The 19,817-nt window shown below is 38.0% G+C and overlaps 1 protein-coding gene across 4 annotated transcripts in view; it reads right to left on the bottom strand.

Annotated features, from left to right (window-relative positions):
• Positions 1–200: 200 nt before the first annotated feature.
• The window catches only part of scamp5a (secretory carrier membrane protein 5a), a 60,521-nt gene continuing 40,904 nt past the window's right edge, over positions 201–19,817 (bottom strand). For all 4 annotated transcript variants that reach the window (XM_043680200.2, XM_043680199.2, XM_087982076.1 and 1 more), the window contains 3 exons: positions 18,978–19,079; positions 12,954–13,071; positions 201–5,595 (listed from right to left, as the gene is read on the bottom strand). In XM_043680200.2, the coding sequence (XP_043536135.1) occupies positions 5,407–5,595; positions 12,954–13,071; positions 18,978–19,079 (409 nt within the window). In that variant the 3' untranslated portion in view covers positions 201–5,406. The remainder of the gene's footprint in view (positions 5,596–12,953; positions 13,072–18,977; positions 19,080–19,817) is intronic.

Raw genomic sequence — 19,817 nt, 5'->3', positions numbered from 1 at the left:
TTCCAACACAGTATCCCAATCTAAAAATACATGTAAAGAGGCAATTCTTAATTAGGTGGTGAACTACAGCAATAGGTACCATATTGTTTTAAAATGGAGACAGAAATATGTGTTTGCATAGATGAAGGCACTATTCTGGTGAGATGGGATTAAGGATTTGCAAAACAACTTCAGAGACAGTACAAGATAACACAGCTACATGGGTTTTATCATTTATTTGTCCAGAATGATACTGACACATTGACGTATTGGAATGACAATGATATCATTTCTCAATAGGAAAAAGACAATTTTGAAGAATTACTGTACTGTAAAAAGTGATAAAATAATGCAGACAACGCTTTCTATGTAGCATTTGTATTAGCAGAGTAGCTATTAAATAACACATACAGTAACAATTCTTCAGCGGTTTTTGTAGAAATGCCCTTTTAAGTTATAGAGAGTTAACAAATTGCACTGTGCAGTTAGAATGACAGTAATTTAGGAGTTAAATAATGAACCTCCAACTGATCGAACAGCAGTTCCAAGTTAATAGGGGGAAACATGTATCCATGTTTTGCATAATCTTATGACTCAAATATAATATGTTCACTCAGCAATATTACACCAATCTGATGCAAATTATAATTCATTAAACATTAATACTGAATTAATCCTAATGCCTTCACTATATCACCAAATTAAATTCCAAAAGTCACCAATACAGATACAATTTCTATATAACCTCAGTACACAGCAAAGTCTTAATAAAGCATAATTACCATCTTGCTACTTTTAAAATATATTTACAAATATTCAAGTATTTTTGGATGGTGAAAATTGTACAGATGAATGGCCAACGTTATTCACTGGAAATCTAGATATGGCAGCTCCAAGTTTTTTAAAGAAAGAAACAGCATCTACATTTTTCATTGTGTCATGATTTCTTAAATTTACTTACTTTATCTTAACCCTCTGCCTGGGTTAACCCAGATTTAGATTTCACTTGCTCAAATTTGAGTCTTTAGTGATACCCAAAATTTGACAAGTAATTACCAGCATGCCATGATTTGCAGGTAACCAGTGGGGAGGAGGAACACACAAACCTGGATCCTGGCTATCAGAATCAATTGAAATTGGGAGCCTTCCAAAACAGCCTTTACAATGACAAGTCTCGTCTGTATAGCAACACTTCTAAAGTAGCTCCACCAACCTCAATAATCGTGGTATAACATACATTATGTTGGAACTGTTGATAGAGGGAAAATATGCCTCACCTGGACTGAAACTCATTTATTTGTATTCTTCAAATCCAAGTGTAACAAATTATTTGCAAGCAAAAATTAAAAATTGTCGAGTTCCTGAAAGTTCCCATTTGAGCAGGAAGTATACGGCAAAGAGAAGCAAGTAAGTCATCTGCAAATGATAACACAATCCAGCAGCTGGTCAAATTAAAAAAAGCAAATGATTCAATTTCTTTTGAAATTGAAAAATCATTAATCCTATACATGTATAATAAAGGAAAATAAAATGTCCTTTATCAAACTGCTAGGAACTTCAGATTTCAGATTAATCACCCTGTTTTAATGCTTAGGACTGGATCAATAAAATGCCAACACAAGCATATTGTTTTGCCATGGCTGTGTCAGGAGAGAAAATTTGCATCACAGCAATGCAGTTTATTTCAATGTATTTTCTTCCTGTGCATATGAAAGTACCAACATAGGGGAAGAACTGCTTTGCTGAATCTTCAGAGTGCGGGCTATCAACCAGCAATAATGTTTAAATTAGAAAATTCTAGCTCGATTAATTCATTCATTCAGTTCTGGGGCAAGAATATATTTAGCTAACACACTGGTGATTTTCTGATGCCCACTGGCAATACAAAAATAGGTCTCTCATCCGCAGTTTAATTGTGAGAAATCTGACCCCATTGTGCTGACAATCAGGGACCTAACTTAGTGCTGAATGGAAATATTCTTGGGTCTAGGCTTCCTTCCATTGTATTGCATGAAAAATAGCCACCATCAGCAATTTACATTAAAGCCTCTCTTTCACCTTGGACAAATTGTTTTAAAACTAGAAGAGTACAAATTAATGTTCACTTTATGATTGTAACTGCCTTTAGGCAAATCAATGATTTGATGAGAAAACACAAAAATAACAGTTTTGTTTTATAGTATATTGAGCTAGCCAATAGCTCCTGTACACTTGCAAGATACTGAGGTGCCAGAATGCAACTGTCAATTGGTCCTAGGTGTTAGATAAATCAACAAATCATTTCATCCAAGCGTGGACTTTGAGACTCTTTAAGACTCTGTAGCAAAATAATCCCCCTATATCAAATGGGATAACAATGAGAATAAGTGCATTAATTTTTGATTACTACATAGCACAATGTTTTGTGCATAGGATAGAATGAAATACCTGAAATAATGGAGGTACATTAAAGAGGGCAGTCAACTATTTTAAACAAGGACTCTGGCATGGAATCAAGCAGCAGTTCGAGTAGTGTTCCAAAAGGATGATCAGTCACCTTGAGGTCTTTTCACAATAAGGAACGGTTTTTAAAAATCACTTCAATTATTTACAGCAAATCCTTAAGAAAATGAAACCACTCAAAGATATTTTACTGTGAAACATTTAAGGGGCATAATTTGTAGTTCTAACATGCAAGGATTTCTGCTTAGTGAGCAAGTGTTTAGTGTTCACTTAACTGCTATTTTGCAATGTAGAGAACATTACTTACTTAAATATAGCTACGCTCCAAGTGCTACAATTGCTTGGCCAAATGGCATAACATTTCCTCAAAGTATAATTTGACATCTTAAATCTAGATAGAACATTTTCTAAGTGCTAGCTTCTGCAAACAATAATCCAACATCGAGAATGCCAAATACCAGCATGCCTTCGAAAACGTTAGCTTCAGAATAAAATGATCTAAAACCAAATTTTGGGGGATTAAGATGATTAAAAAAAGCCAGGAAATGTTAATTGTGTAAATGCACTTTTAAAAGGAAATGCATGTTGACAGGTTATACACTATTTGTACCATGTAGAGCACTACTTCTACAGCAATCACCAGAAAGAGACGCAGGTCAAAACAGCCTCTGTGTAAACCAAAACAGCACGAGCAAAACAGCTAGACCAGATGTAGCTAATAATGATGATTTATACTACGTCCGTACTAATACCACAGGTTTCAATGTACAGATTAAATAGTCTTATGTACATCTCATACGCTCAAACGTAGCTCAATTTAATTTCTTCTAATTTCTCATTATATAAAATTAATCCATTTTATGCCTCTCCCTAAATATGAGCATTATAGACTGAACATCTTAGCATCTTTTCAAATAAGAATTTTTCTTGAAACAAACCAAAGTACAAAACATTATTCCAAGCAAATTGCCCTCATTCCTTTCCCCTACTGTGTCATACAACAGTCATATCAAGTTGAAGATTTGAGCAGAGACTGCAATTTGGAATAGAGTTTTAGAAGGAGATAATAAAGAACAAAAAATGTTATTTTTCTCTGATTTGGTTTGAAAACATCAACTGGCCACGTCTCTGCAGTTGATTCTATGAGCAAGTGCCACAGATACCATTTGCTCTCTCACACCTTGGTTCATTTCGTGACCTTTAACCCATCTATCCATGCTTCTGCCTTTTGTGTAACGGGTCAACAAAATTCAAAGTGGATCTTAAATTAAATCATGTATAATAAAATATATTTTCACCTGCTGAGACAGATTTAGAAAATAAATTGAAGTCACAAATTGAATCTTTCCTCATCAGGAATGTACAGCATATAGCAATGTGGATGCAAATAAATTTCCTTGCAGTTATTGCATAAAGTTATATATTCAAGTCCCAAACCTAGCAGCCCAATGTTTAACATGCATTAGTTTTGTAGTCATCTTTTACTTCATAGTATCAGTTTTCAGGGGCACTCTTTTGGCCCTGACGATATTACATGAGAGGATTATCATCTAGATAATTCCTGACATTTCAGTAATGTTTGTGTGTTGCTATGTCCGTTTTTCCTTTCAGAATCAAAGGGTCAAACACTTTCTACAAACATATGATGTGCAACAAGATAAAAATTCCTTGAAGTGAGAAAAACCAAACACAACCAGAACAGTTTAAAAATTAAATGACAAAAACCAATACACAGCTAACTTAAAATAAATTAATCTCCTGTGCATTATGACAAGTTATTTACACAGTTTAGTGTTCCAGCTTCAAAGTCCACATGAGGCAAAGCATGACTGCATTGCAAAGATATGGTTAATTTAAATAGCAGAGAAGTTTAACCAGGACAGTGTTTAACCAAAAAAAAAGCACTGTTTGCAACTGAGCTTGGGGAGGGCACATACTGAAGAACTGACCAGTCTTTTTCAGCATACAAAGTGCATTAAATAAACAGATCTACCCCTTAAATAAAAAGTCTGCAAAATAAACCTCAATCTAGAAGTATGCAGAGAAAGTAAACAAACTGGAAAATAAGCAAATTAAATATGTTTTCCTCTTTGTTGTCCATGCCCTTAGCTCACTAAGTACTGCAGGAATACTGAAGATATCAAGATAGGATGGTTACAAATTATGTTGCCCATTCCACACAAAGGAAATTTAAAGTGTCTGCATTAGCTTGAATTTACAATAATCAGTACCAGAATTTTCTTTTGAAATCTCAGTATGTGCTTATTGAAGGGGCCCAATTAGGTTCAAGGGTAAGAAGCATTTTTTTTTTTAAAGTGTGAGAGAAGTAATCTATGGCGAACTCAAAACTGAAAGGCCGTCATGTACTCATTGATCATGATCCCTTACAGGTACAGATTTGATCACTGTACAGTTACAAGTTATGATTAACTTATCTGGGGTCTTTTGTTATTTAGTGCCATTACATTATCTCTACAAACTGGATTATACAATAAGCATTTCACAGAACAGCTTTGCAGGTACTCACAATGTTGCTCTAGGATACATCAAAACTAACAATCAATACTGGGTAGGAGTGCAATGTAATACAAGGGCAGGGAATTCTGCACCCATCCAGAAAATACCTGATTATTCCTAGCAATATGGTTAGTGTTATTATGGTCAAAGTACCAGATATTATTCTGTGCATGTGTGCGTACACAGATATTTTTTCTTAAATCTTTTTGCTCCAGTTGGAAGTGACCTACATCATCACAAACACTTTCAATACCAATAACATCACATTTTTTAAAAAAAGGTATTTGCACATTGTTCTACAGCCACCACGGTTTCAGTTTTAAAGAGTATACCACAAACATTAGACGCTTTTGGAGAAAAGTAAGCTGTCCGAATCATACATATGAGGCGGGGGGGGGGGATTTTTGCATGTCCCAACTGAACCCAGGAGAGGCTCTGTAAACTTTAGGGTACATTAACGCAGCAGGCTTACATCTGGTTGTTGTAAGCGTAGTTGGGAGTGTCCGAGTACTGCGGGCTTTGCATGGTCCCTTGCACTGCGCCGACAGCAGCCTGCTGGGCTGCCTGTTGTACATGTGGGTTCTTCCACGCGCCTGTGGTCCATTCCTCTTGTGCCTTGCTCATGCTGCCGCCGCTGCCGCGGTAATAGTTGTGAACCTGCAGTTGGTGATTAAATTATGGAATTTAGTCTTCAAAAAACATTTTTCAGAAGGAAAATGCCTCAATTAACAGAACCCGAAGCCATGCAGATGAACAGGTTGGCATTTGCACTCCGCTGAAGCTTCCTCCCGTCAGATTTCATCTCACCTCAGCCTTCTCAAGAAAATGATCTGCAGGTACTGGAAGTCAGAAACAAAAAACAGAAAGCTTACTTTCCGCAGATACTACCAGACTTGAGTTTCTCCAGCAAATTTGGATTTATTCCTACTACTTCTATTCCTTTCTCCTTCTCCGTGAATACATCTATGCCATTTACCTCAAAAGTTAATTGATAGTGAGCTGCCTAATGTAGCCACTCTCTGGGCAAAAGGTTTCCTCCGAATTCTTTATTTGTTTCATAATAATCACTATCTCTTTATGACCCCCAATTTCAAAATCCCTACAAAAATAAAAGTGAAAGAGCAAAAATAAAGCTGGGGACAAAAACAGGAACAGAAATTAGCTATCAAAATGAGTTGTTCATATTGCATCATCAGCTCAATGGTTGAGGAAGACATTCAAATAGCTGTAGAACCCAGGGCTTCAATACTTTGTTATTCAAACACTGGGCTGCAGCTGACCTACAGCACAGCAGTACTGATTTGGAGCAAACAAAATCAAAGACTTCTTTTTAAAGAAGTGTCATGGTAAGACCCCATCAGCAATACAAGGGGAAGTAATGCCTTAGTGGTATGCAGAGTTGTTACCAGTCTTGAGACCCAGGTCTGAAACCTTGCCATGGAAGATGGTGGAATTTGAATTTAATAAAAATCTGGAATTAAGAGCTGAATGATGACCATATTGTTGGCTGTCAAAAGAAACCCATCAGGTTAGTGTCGGTTAGTGTGGCCGAGTGGTCTAATGCGCTGGCTTTAAGCTCCAGGCTCTACCAAGTCGGGGGTTCGAATCCCACCGCTACCTGGATCGTCGCTGTTCCACTGCAGGTCATATGCATTGCCGTTGTTGCGATTGCAGCTGCTCAGGCCTGTGATCCAGACTGACTCGGAAAACAGTGTCGGAGCCTCCTCAACCACTCTGCTTTCGGATATATGCATGGCCAGTTTCGGTGTCTCAAATAGTCAGCGCATTTGGCTGAAAGTTTAGTGGGCGGCATGGTGGCACAGTGGTTAGCACTGCTGCCTCTCAGCGCCAGAGTCCCGGGTTCAATTCCCACCTCAGGCGACTGACTGTGTGGAGTTTGCACATTCTCCCCGTGTCTGCGTGGGTTTCCTCCGGGTGCTCCGGTTTCCTCCCACAGTCCAAAGATGTGCAGGTCAGGTGAATTGGCCATGCTAAATTGCCCGTAGTGTTAGGTAAGGGGTAAATGTAGGGGTATGGGTGGGTTGCGCTTCGGCGGGGCGGTGTGGACTTGTTGGGCCGAAGGGCCTGTTTCCTCACTGTAAGTAATCTAATCTACTCCAAGAAATGAGGTTCACTAATGTCCTTTAAGGGAAGAAAACCTACTGTTCTATACCAGTTTGGCCGACATGTGACTCCAGACCCAAAGCAACGTGAAAGACTCTTCACTTCCCCTTGGGTTTTGGCCCAGTGAGGCCAACATCCAATGACTTTTACAAAATAGTATGCAGAGTTTTGGTAGTCTTCTTTGAAAGTGGTTAGAATTGTGCTATAAGCAGTTCTGCAACATTCATTTTACTTATTCCTAGGAAGAATAATTTATGTTATGAAAGGATAGCCTATACCCAATGGAAGTTAGAAACACGAGTGGCAATCTTACGAGGTCTGAGGGGTTTCTCTCTCTCTCTCATGAGACAGCAGCCCAATGGTCTGATTGGACAATGACGACTTCAATCTATGGAATTCTCTATCCCTGACAGCAGTGAAGGCTGGGACTTGGAGAATATTCAAGGTTAGGTTAGATAGATTTGACCTTCAAGGGAATTGGACAAACAGGAAAATGAGAATGGAGATGAGATGAGAATCATATCAGTCATGATCTTGCTAGCAGTGAGACAGGCTCAAAAGCAACAAAAATGGCTAATTCAAGCTCTCAAGATCCTGGAGGTGCTCCCATCTCTAAAATAGAGAGCAAAGAACTATAGTTTAAAAAACAGAATATTCAAGAGAAAATACCATAACACTTTCAGTAAGCGAAAGCAACAGATAAATAACTTGGGTTTTAATCAAAAGAAATGAATAACTTTTAAGTTGAAATAGTAAAAGACTATAAAGGAATATCAGGAAGACAGATGTAGCAGCCAGAAGTACTTAGTGCTAATATTTCTCAATTTGAAAAATGTGTTACAATAATAATGGTGCAGGTCAACATCTGGATAATTTTAATGCATGTTTATTCAGCTTTTCAGGGTGCCAACATGTCTCTGGACCTGCCAACTGTAAGCGATAATGCAGTAGCTTGCAAATGCACAATTAAATATTTGCACTCTATTTAGCATTTATTATGCAGAGCTGATTTCTTCCAAATACAGGTACAAGCGACCAAAACCCAGTTCGTTATCCAAATTAGTGCAATGCTTATTGAACACAGAATCTCAAATATTACAGATGATAATCTATTCAGCAAAATGCAAAAATATAGACACTAAACATTGAGGAAGGAAGGAATATAAACACTAGACAAATCATGACCAAAGAAACACGGTGCTTGGTCGTCACCATCTAAGCCTACTCAATTTATGCAATTCTCAGCCAAGTGCAAATACCCACACCACCGTTACATGTTGTAGCCATCAGCCTCATTATTATATAGGAATCTTAAGAAAATAAGTGGAACCAAACTGTTTAAATTCCATTTCTGAACGTGCACAAAGGTTAGGCCATAAAGTCAGAGAGCAGGAGGAATTTCTTCAGAGAGCAGTGAACCTTTGAAATTCTCTACCCAGAGGCTGTGGAACCAAAATCAAACATGGCCAAGACAGAAATCACAACATTTCAGGATGCTATCAGGAAATCTGCAGAGATTGCAGAAAAGGCAAATAAAAAGCCATGATCTAGGATTGATGTGGAGCTGCCAGTATTGGACTGGGGTGGACAAAGTCAGAAGTCACACGACACCAGGTTATAGCTCAACAGGTTTATTTAAGATCACAAGCTTTTGGAACTTTGCTCCTTGGTTAGGTGAAATGACGAAGGAGCAGGGCTCCAAAAGCTTGGGATGTCAAAAATAAAACCCGTTGGGCTATAACCTGACGTTGTGTGACTTCTGACAAAGGATAGCACATGATTTGGAGGTGCCAGTGTTGGATGGGGGTATACAAAATTTAAAAAAGTCACAACACCAGGTTATAGCCCAACAGGTTTATTTGGAAGCACTAGCCTTTGGAGCGCAGCTCCTTCGTCAGGTGATTGTGATAGCACAGTAATTTTAATGAATTCCTAATAGTACAAATAGAGTGAAGGCATGGTTGACTTATTATTTCGAGTGCTTACAAGGGTGGGACAGGGTTATGGGCTGGAGTAGAAGAGGAGGATATACGGAGAAGGACAACGATCATATCTGGACCATATTTAATCCAACAAATGAATCCTAGAATCATTCAACTCCAAAACAAGTTCTGCATTACACACTCCACGTGATCAAACCAGGACATTAAGCTGAAGGCCATTCTCCTGAAAACTCCTCTTGAGAGTGTGAAACTGCTAAAAGTGAGTGCATCTAAACAAATGGAGACAGACAACACAACTGTGTTAAACCATTACATTCAAATCCTCAGCTATTGTAAAGGGTTATACTGTGTTGCAAACTTCAATAGTATTGGATAAATCAGCATCTCTAAAAGGATTAGCACAATAAACAAGGAACCATTTATATAAAAAAAAACGCACCATGGCTCATTAACTGCTAGAAATTAGTGTTATAGTTCTTTTGTCAGAAAACTACAGACAGAACCCATAACATGCAGCTTTACATTATGTGGACTTTACATTGAAAATTAATTACAGGACATGGCATTTGTTTATACTGGCAATATATGCTAATCTTAATTGAATCCAAAAAGTGGCAGCTGAACTCATTAGGAGTGCTGCAGTGTACATTATTCTAATACGGTCATTAATCAAATACACACTACACAGATTCAGAACGCAAAAAGTAAAAGGCCCCAACAAAATGAAGCAATTTTTTTTTCTTTTTTTCTTGGTTCAAGTACAAAAGTTCATCACCCTCTTATCAGAGAAGTTAATACATACTGCTAAATTGATTTCTTTTTCCCTAGAATTTTTTTTAAATTGAAACTAGGGTTCAGGTGGACTGCCATGCACTACACTCTCCCAACATTAAATCAAGGAAATTGGGAACATCAACAATAAAAAATCCCACATCTCTTGATGCCATCAACATTATGGGGGCCTTCTGCTTTACATCAGTGTATGCCATCAATAACAAGTCTTCAATTCTGAGCTTTAATGTTCAAATGTGCAGCTTAATCTCCGATCAGGTTGACTCATGGATTTAATTAGCAGCTGTTTTCTATGATAAAGGGGTTCTGGTTTATTCCATTATAAATAACACTGATTCAATTAACAAATCCAATTCCTAGGCTCCTGGAAGGTTTTTTTTATTCTCAAGAGAATATTTTGTCTTGGTGGGTGTGCAGATCATAGACTTCCAGATTAATGGGTTTTCAGCATACATTTGATTCATTATCACAATCTCATGAATGAAACAGTGGAACTGCAGGACATATTGTTTGATTTGAAATTGAAATGAAAACATGCAGCATGCCAGGAGTGCACATTTTGAAGCCGAGAGAACAGAGGGAGAAATGCATTCAAAGACTGTTGAGAAAACTCAGGCTATGCATTAATCTACTGAACCTGTTCAAACAATACTTGTTAAAAGTCAAAACTAACAGAATCCAGCTGAAGGTGGTTATTCGGTTCATATATCCATTGCCTTCACTGGCAAATAAATTTATCAAGGAATTAACAGCTATATCTTAAAAATAATAAGGATTTCTTCAAATATCTCAAACAGCACATCAGTATAATATAACAAATGCAATGCAAAATAATCTAGCAACTCCTAACCCACAAACCAGGTTAACAGTTAGCAGTCTTGGAATGCATCTCTGGAAGAGGAAAATACAGAACATGATACCTTCTATTTGAGGTGAAAAGTGAGCATATAGAAACAGCAGTAAGACCATTACAAAAAAAAAATGACAAAAACTTTTAAATGAACAGAATGAATTAGGTTTTAATATATTTACCCCTTCCAAGTGTGAAAGTGCTTACATACGCAGACTGCTGAAAGGGAGCTTTGGGTGCAGATGATTAACGATCAGTGGAAGTAAGTTGAATTAACATTCTCAGATACAGTCAATAATTTTGCAAGCTTCAGTGAACATTTCAATTTTATGCATTAATCCACCTTTGTCACACTGTCACAGCCTCTAACTTTTCCCGATTTGGAGGAGCCGGTGTTCAACTGGGGTGTACAAAGTTAAAAATGCCACAACACCTGGTTATAGTCCAACAGGTTTATCTGGAAGCACTAGCTTTCAGAGTACTGCTCCTTCTGACAACCAGCTGATGAAAGAGCAGTGCTCCAAAAACTAGTGCTTCCAAATAAACCTGTTGACTATAACCTGACGTTGTGAGATTTTTAACTCAAATTTTTCTAAGTCACTTCCTTGCTATTTAAACCAAATAGGAAAACAGATGCCACTCTTAAATCAAATCCACTTTTCTGCTATTATCTCATCATCAAAGCCATGAGCAAGGTAACCAGGTGTGTGAGGATCTTCAACCTTAATTTGGGCCATCTGCTGCTGAAATCCTCTTACATTTTTTATCTCCTGAACAGCCTCCCATAAATCACCCACTTTTTCAGTTCGTTCAAACAAATATTTCTGTCCATATGCTATCCTGCATTAATGCCCAGTCACCCATTACTTCAGCCGTGCTAGCCTGTAGTGGCTTCTGTGCCCTCAGCAAGTTGTCAAATCTTACAACTCTCACCCGGATGTTAAAATCCTTTCCTGGCCTCTTCGGTGTCTGCTTCTAACATTACCACAACCTAACAATCATTTATATAAATATCATTAATAAATTTTGGAAACCAACTTTCCTGCAGTGAAAAACATTGTCCTGTACAACCTATTCTGTGCCCTCATCTTTCCCCAATGCACTTTTCTCTTTGAGCACTGGCTCTTATTTGCTAGAGAGTCAGAAAAGTAACTTGGCACCACACAAATATGAAGGATTTGGATGACTCTAGACAAAAGGGAACTGTGCAATACAGGCAAGGCCCACAAAGAGAAAAATCTAAATACCCTCCTGGCCTGGACCAACTAGAACCAAAGCATTACCAGGGTTTAGGGTTAGGGGTTAACCCTAATGCAAAAACCAGTGCAGATGTCCATCTTAGGGCAGAAGAGTAACTTAAGCATTTCATTTCAGCAGTCTATACTCAGACAGATGTTCCTATTGTTAATGCTTTTCTTTGCACAGTAGTAGAGGAGAAAAAAAGTCAAACAGAGAGGGAGAGGCCTATCAATACCCAGCAAATGGATGGCAATAAAACTCAAATAGTAAATACTAATTATTGCCTGAGCTATCGGATCGCGTCCAGTCAGCTGAAATTTTTAGCTGATCTTCGCCAACTGGGACTGTGCAAGCCCAGCTGACCCAGGAGTCAGACTGCAGTCCCCCAACTGATTTGTTTCAAAGATTTCACAATTAGTTGGGTATGTCAGGAAGTATTCATCAATAGCTGCAAGCTATTTCACGGGCATTCAAGGAACTTTCAACAAAACAGATAAAAAAAGAGTGCTCAAAAAGTGCCACTTTTCCAATGAGATCCTCTAATATTTCCCCATGACAACCCCTTTTCTTAGATGCTGTTTTCACCTGCATATGGGTTTGGGACCTGTGCTGCCCAACCTAACTTCCAGTTGATTCAGCTCTCTAAAGCTGACAATTCCACTGTCAGAAACAACTAGTCAGAGCTTTTGCGGAAATTTCAGCCATATGAATCTCAGAGGCAGATGGATCCTTTGAAACAAAATGAAGTGACTGTGTCTTCTTTTGGAGTTTATATTAAAATGCAAAATGTTGTTCCTCGTAAAGCAGCAACTGGAGATCTCCCTCAATTATTAAATACCATGGTGGCAAGTCCTGAACATCAGTATTGAAAAATTAAGTTGCAAGGTGGTACTGCCGAAAAATACTCCCAAATCATGGATAAATAAAAAGTGGCTTAATTTCTGTGCTGTTCAAATGAATTATATTTTAAGCAACTTCATATTCCTTAAAACTTACTCCTTTGTCCGAATACATAGCTCTGAACAGCAGCAGGTGCCCATGCTACAGCCCAATCAAATGAACTTTACCTTAGTTAGAGCAACGAAAGACAGCACAGCCACTGCCGTGAACATCACAGTTGGGAAGAGCATCACAACCGCTGAGCCTGCATTTGTTCCAAAGAAGGAAATTGTAGCTATCCAGCCACTGTAGAGGAGGGGAGGGGAAAAAAAGTGATATATACATTAGACTCATCCACCAAGTACTATTAATCTTGTTTTAAGAATGCTGGAGTAACCTGAACGGCAGCACATATTAAAACAATGCCAATATTACATACCTTTTACACAATACCTTTATAACTGGGATCACAATGTAAATTTATTGATTTGAGGCATTTTGTACCCCATGTACAGTACACAGCGTTACAAAAACGCACGATTTTTCCTGCATCAGATGTATGCCACAATTCCTGCAACCATTCTTAAAAACAATTCTATTGACTTCCCAACATCTTCCATAACAAGTTATTTTACAAGTTTTAGGAGTGGATTATTTGCAACTGCTAAAACTACATGGTTGGACGGAGAGCATGTTTTACTTGGCAAAATGATCAAGGGCTATGAAATTGTGCAGAAGATGGATGAATTTGGCAGAGACAGTGGCAAAATTGCCAAAACTATTAGCATTGTTAATTGTAAACAATGTGAATAGAATTTTATAATTTAGAAAAACTTGATTACTTACAATTTCAAAAAATCACTGCATAATTTGGGGGAAGAGGCGGGGGTATATTAGGAATGTGAACACGAGATTCATGCTGCCAGCTTTATGAAATCTGCTACAACTTCAGGGGTTTCATGTCAGGAGGCATATTGGGAGTCATAGTTGGAGATGTACAGCATGGAAACAGGCCTTTCGGTCCAACTTGTTCATGCCTACCAGATATCCTAAATTAAACTAGTCCCATTTGACAGTACTTGGTTCAGATCCCTCCAAGCCCTTCCTATTCATACACCCACCCAGATGTCTTTTACCAGCCTCCACCACTTACTCACGCAGTACATTCCATACATGCACAACTCTCTCTGAAAAAGATGCCTCTTAGGTCCCTTTTAAATCTTCCCCTTTTCATCTTAAACCTATTCCCTCTAGTTTTGGACTCCCTGACCGTGGGGCAAAGACTTGGACTATTCACCCTATCCATGCCCCTCATGACTTTATAAACATCTAGTCACCCTACAGGGAAAATTGCCTCAGCCTATTCAGCCCATAGGTCAAACCCTACAGTGCTGGCAACATCGTTGTAAATCTTTTCTGAACTATTTCAAGTTTCCTGAAGCAGGGATACCTCATTTTAATTGCATTTGACATTCATAGGAATGACACTGGATGACCTATTTCCCCTATCATGAAACTAATGTATGACCAGATGATCTGTTCATTTAGTATTTATAATTACCAATGTGGCAAATAGGCACAGATTTACAGACTCACATGACAAATTTCCATCATCAGAAAATTTGGTTTTACCTCTCTGGAGATATCACTCACTATACCATGGCCATTTTTACTTCCTTGCATTACAGTGAGGAGGCACAATAGCAGTACTGGTGACCCGATGACACTAAATTCCAGACTCCTTCCATATCAGGAAACCAAGCCTTCCATGGAAAACAATATCAGGATAAAACAGGAACATGCGTTGGCATTCAAAACATTCACTTGATTAAATCATTCCCATTCGCCGAGTACGATGCAGATTGTTTATTCATTCGTGTGCTTTATCTGAAGGCAGATTCTTGGTGCATTGTCTGATGTTTCATCCAGAGACATTTTCATGTCTACCTCAGTTGGAAGTGGAATTGCACTTGCTGTGTAAACATGATCCTGAACCACATGCTAACCCCCTAGCCAACAGAACCAACATACTCCAAATGATGCAGTTATTGGAAAATAAATTACTGTGCACATGAGCACATTAACAATCAAAAATTGTACTTCTACAAAAATGTTGAATATCGATTAGCATTTAATATACATTTGCAAAACTTCGTAGTTAATGGAAACAAAGTTTGCAGCTAGCAATTTCTCCTACAAAAATGGGATGTTTTCCAATAATTTACACCATGACCCACTCTTTAGTCAGACATCGACTCGCTTTCCACTCCATTCCTTACGAAGCAGCATGGTCAATACTTCATTTACAGCAATCTCTCGGAGCAAAACACATGGGACTTGTGGTTTAGTAAATGAAATTTCCATTGAATCCGTCACACACTATTTGTATTTGCTCATCGCTAAGCCTAGTCCCAAAAAAAAAGTAAAAATTCAGATCGGATTCATTCCTCTTCTACTGCCAGGAGGCTTTCAAATGATATTTGACACTTATGCACTGTGACAGTGTATACATTTATTCACCCTAAGAACTCATTAAAATGCTGTTGACAGAATAGATTGGAGGTATCAAACGTCCACAGACTAGTGTACACATAGATACTCATAGAACCAAAAGGAAAACAGAACAGAAGAATTTAGATTAGATTAGATTCCCTACAGTGTGGAAACAGGCCCTTTGGCCCAACAAGTCCACACAGACCCTCCAAAGAGTAACCCACCCAGACCCCATTTCCCTCTGACTAATGCTCCTAATACTATGGGCAATTTAGCACGGCCGATTCACCTATCCTGCACATCTTTGGACTGTGGGAGGAAACCGGAGCACTGGAAGAAACCCACGCAGATGCGGGGAGAATGTGCAATTACCAGAGGCTGGAATTAAACCAGAGTCCCTGGTGCTGTGAGGCAGCAGTGCTAACCACTGAGCCACCATGTTGCCCCCAAAGTGGACAACGCTTGCTGATTGATAGCAGATCACACACAAATCTATTTCTCAGAAGTGGAGAAAAACATTAGTGGTTTGGGATGGGGGGGGCACTCAATAAAACATGGGCTTTCTATACAGTATTTATCATTCTTAATGCCAAAACTTGCACAAAAGTGGGCAATCAGAAGAAATTAATGAGACATTGGACAGATTGAAGTTGAGAATGATGCTCTTTTAGCAGCTGGCATCTTATAATTTGTTTAGACCTGCTGCAGCCAATTTTCAGCATTTAATTACAGCACCTTTTATTACTTTGGGGCTAAACTTGCGATGAACTCAATACAATATAAACAGCTGGATGGTTGATTCTTCAATGTTTTGCAACGAGCAACATTGGTGTTTAAATTTAATGCGCTGGATAAATCCCTAATCAACAGTCCAACACCAAATCAATATCTAATACTGCGCTCTAAAAACCCCTGCAGCTCTCTGAACAGACCATCTGAAATGACAAATCCACCATAAAGTAGCAAGCAAAATACTGCAGACAGAAACATCCTAAATCATTCACCCATTTCAACAAATTTACCAAGGGTACATACAATCAGAACATTAGATTGTGACATTTTGTTAATGATTATTCAGCTGTTCAACACTAATTTTTCCTTTAACTGATCCTAACAGTACTTATTCTGAAGGAAATGGGAAATAAATACCATTCCAAGATTTACATTGCAATGTTCATTCCTGCAGTTAACTGATTAGTCCGAAACTATACTGATTAAGTGTCTAGAATACAAACTACAACTGTCACATTAATATATAACCACTAAATTCTATTATATTTAAAAAATGAGTTAGATTCCACTTATGAATTATGATGTTTTGAGAGTCATTTTGATATAAATTAAGCTTACTGAAGCCTACATACTATTTAATTCATTCAGAAGGTATAAATCAAACCAGTTGAATTAACTTGCAGCAAATTTATATTATTAAAATTTTTTCAGACAAGTTTCAATACAGTATAGTTATTATTAGATTCAGGATATGAAACCTAGAGTCTACTTTTTTTAAAAATGGGCTGAAAAAGTTAAAGGAAACTTAAATGTTAAGATGACCATGAATCACAAAAAGGTAGCAAGCAGGTACAGCAAGCAATTAAGACAAACAGAATGTGGGTCTTGATTGCAAGGGGAATAGAGTATAAAACGAAGGAAGTCTGGCTACAACAGTGCAGGACACCCATGTGTACAGTGCAGAGTTTTGGTCTCCTTACTTAAACAGGAATATACTTGCATCAGAGGCAATTCAGCACGGTGTAATCCTGGAAAGAAGTAATTAGCCTATGTGGAAACGTTGAGCCAGTACCCACTGAAGTTTAGAAGAATGAGAGATGATCTTATTAAAATAAATACTGACGGTTGGCTGGGTAGATGTTGGTGTGTGTAGGTGTGCGGGAGAGAGAGAAACCTGGAACTAAATAGAAATTACAAACATAGCAATGTCCTTGCAATGTTCTCTCCAAGATGTGCTAGCCCTCTAAGGTTCTGCACACGTCAATTGACGTTCCAACAAATTCACCCACAGTCATGGAAGTCACTCGAACTCTGTAGTTCAAGCACTGAAAAGAAAAATTAGAAGGAGCATTGTCTCCTAGTCAAGATGAAGGCAGGTAGGAATTTCTTCCAGGGGTGGGGTTTGAGTCTTCAGATAGGCAACTCCAGAGAACAGTGGCAACTGGGTAAATGGTATATAATCAAAAGGTTGGCCTAGATTTTTTTTTAAATCAATAAGAGAATCAGAAGGTTTGTGGGGCAAGTAGGTTCAGGCAGCTTAAATGGCTTACTCCAGCATTATTTACCATAATTTAGTTTAGTCAATTGCTTTGCATCCTGTCTTTACACCAAATCCAGTTTACCACAGCATGTTGAAAACAGCCATCAATAGAAAAGTGCTCCAAATTCCATGAGGAGGAGAACCCTTAAAGATGAAATTTTGCAGATCATAAAGTCTGGACACACTAAATGTTCTCCAAGTGGCATGCTTTCTTTCTCACTTTTGTCTAATCATAGTAATAAATATGAAGCAGTGCCATCAACATACAGGATTGTTCTTTGGTCTTAGGGAAGTGTTTGCCATGACAGCAAAACAGCCAAAAATCAAACGCCACACCCAGAAGATTGTAATTGTTAATCTGGGCACCAGAGTCTTCATGAAATTTGTTTAAACTGAATAGACAGTTCATGTTCACAAATGTCAAATTTTCTTGTTCACGATAGAAGCAATTTCTTAAACATTTGTTGGTAACAGCTTTGTTGTATTAATATTTTTAGTCAAAATTTCTAAATGAGAGAACAGGGTTGACTTAACAGCAGCTCCACAACCTGCACTAACAACAATTTTGGTTATTAAAAAAATCAGAAGGGAGATATGGATGGAAACGGATTTACCCAAGGTATGCAGAGGGGATTTTTGAATCATAGTCAACTTGGTACCTTATTGATTAAACAGCTGCTGCTCATGATCAGTGGAAAGAAGACGGAGATCACCATAGCTACCTGAAACATCCTTTGCAAGAAATAAAAATGCTTCAAATAGAGTAAATTCTTACCATGTGAACAATCAAGAAATTTAAAATCTATTCATTAATACTATAATTAATAATCCATGAACTAGTTCTATTCTAACAAGCCATCATCTTTGGTTTCATAATGAGAAGTCATACGGGACCATTGACGAACATGACGTATGCGAATAGAGATAGATGAGGAAGTACGGGAGGTGGCTTGGTGGGGCATAAACACTGGCATGAACCATTTGGGCTGAATGGCCTGTTTCTGTGCTACACATTCTATGGAAAGTATTGAATATCCAAAAGGTAATTCACAAACAAGGTCAAGTACACATACAAGTAAGGTACACGGCTGGAGAGGTGAGCATGTGTGTGGTTTACAAAACACTAGTTTTAAAAGATACTTTTGAAGTTTGAGGAATTTGGAGAATTCTAGAATTGGGGAGGAAAAGAACGTTCACAGGAAATAAGGGTTGCTTATCCAGAGATACCCCACCTCCAACACTCTAACATTCAGTAATAGCCAACTAAGATTGAAACTTCACAGCTCACTCACAACTGGGTTATCCAGTTGCTTAATTCTGACTGGATCCCTTTGATAAACCTGTTTTAGATGAGACACATTAAAGTGAGAGATAACAAATGTCAGCAATATTCAAGCCTTAATTCCTCAATATACTATAGCTAGTGCAACAAGAAATTGATTCTTACCAGACTCCCCAGCCAGGGATTCCCACTGCTTGAATAATGCTGATTACCAGCTGGGCCATGAACGTGAAGAAGAATGCCATAAAATTGAATGAACTATCTGACCTAGGAGTGCAAGCATAGTACATAATACATTTTCAAGAGCTTTTTTCAAAGTGGCCTCTTCATCTCTAGGTACACAATGGTCTCCAAAGATATAAAAGATTTGGATCAAAAAGGGTCAATTTCGTGCTCACTTGAAACACGCTTAAGTGAAAACTACATTAAAAATCTCCAAATAGCTGCAGCAATTAAGAATGGTCAGAAAGCTGAGAAAGAATATCTCCAAAAAAAAACTGCACAAACTTAATTATTAAAATCAAGGCTGCCTTGCACAATAAAACCGAACAGTACCTTAGCAATTAAAAAAAAGTTAAAACAAAAAGGATGTTAATTAATATGAATGGCATAGATTGTAAATAAAAAGGTTAGTTGTGCTGGCAAAGATTTTACACACAAAATTAGTATCCTACACAACCCGAAAGTCTTACATATACACGTTTCATTTGCATTTTCCATAGGGTACTCTGTAACAAAACTTGTTTCCTTTCACATTAAATAACATACCTGGGAAGAGGGAACATTTATTTAACGGTTAGCAAAAAAAACGGCAAACAGTGCTTATGACAGAGGTTTCAATTAAAATTAATATAATGAAATCAAAGACAACACCAGTAACTTCACTGGGTTGGGCGAGGTGATTATTTGTAGCTTGACTGTTGTTAGGAGGAAGGGTGGAGAGAAGAAAGAAAGAACAATAGTGAGGATCAGTCGCACCCAGCAGAACCGATGAGGATTACAGAT

The sequence above is a fragment of the Chiloscyllium plagiosum genome, unplaced genomic scaffold, assembly GCF_037043375.1.
Source record: "Chiloscyllium plagiosum isolate Xiang-an unplaced genomic scaffold, Cpla_swu_hap1 HiC_scaffold_42, whole genome shotgun sequence".
Taxonomy (NCBI): Eukaryota; Metazoa; Chordata; class Chondrichthyes; order Orectolobiformes; family Hemiscylliidae; genus Chiloscyllium; species Chiloscyllium plagiosum.
The sequence above is the reverse complement of the archived record's forward strand: the minus strand, read 5'-3'. Positions and strand labels throughout refer to the sequence as shown.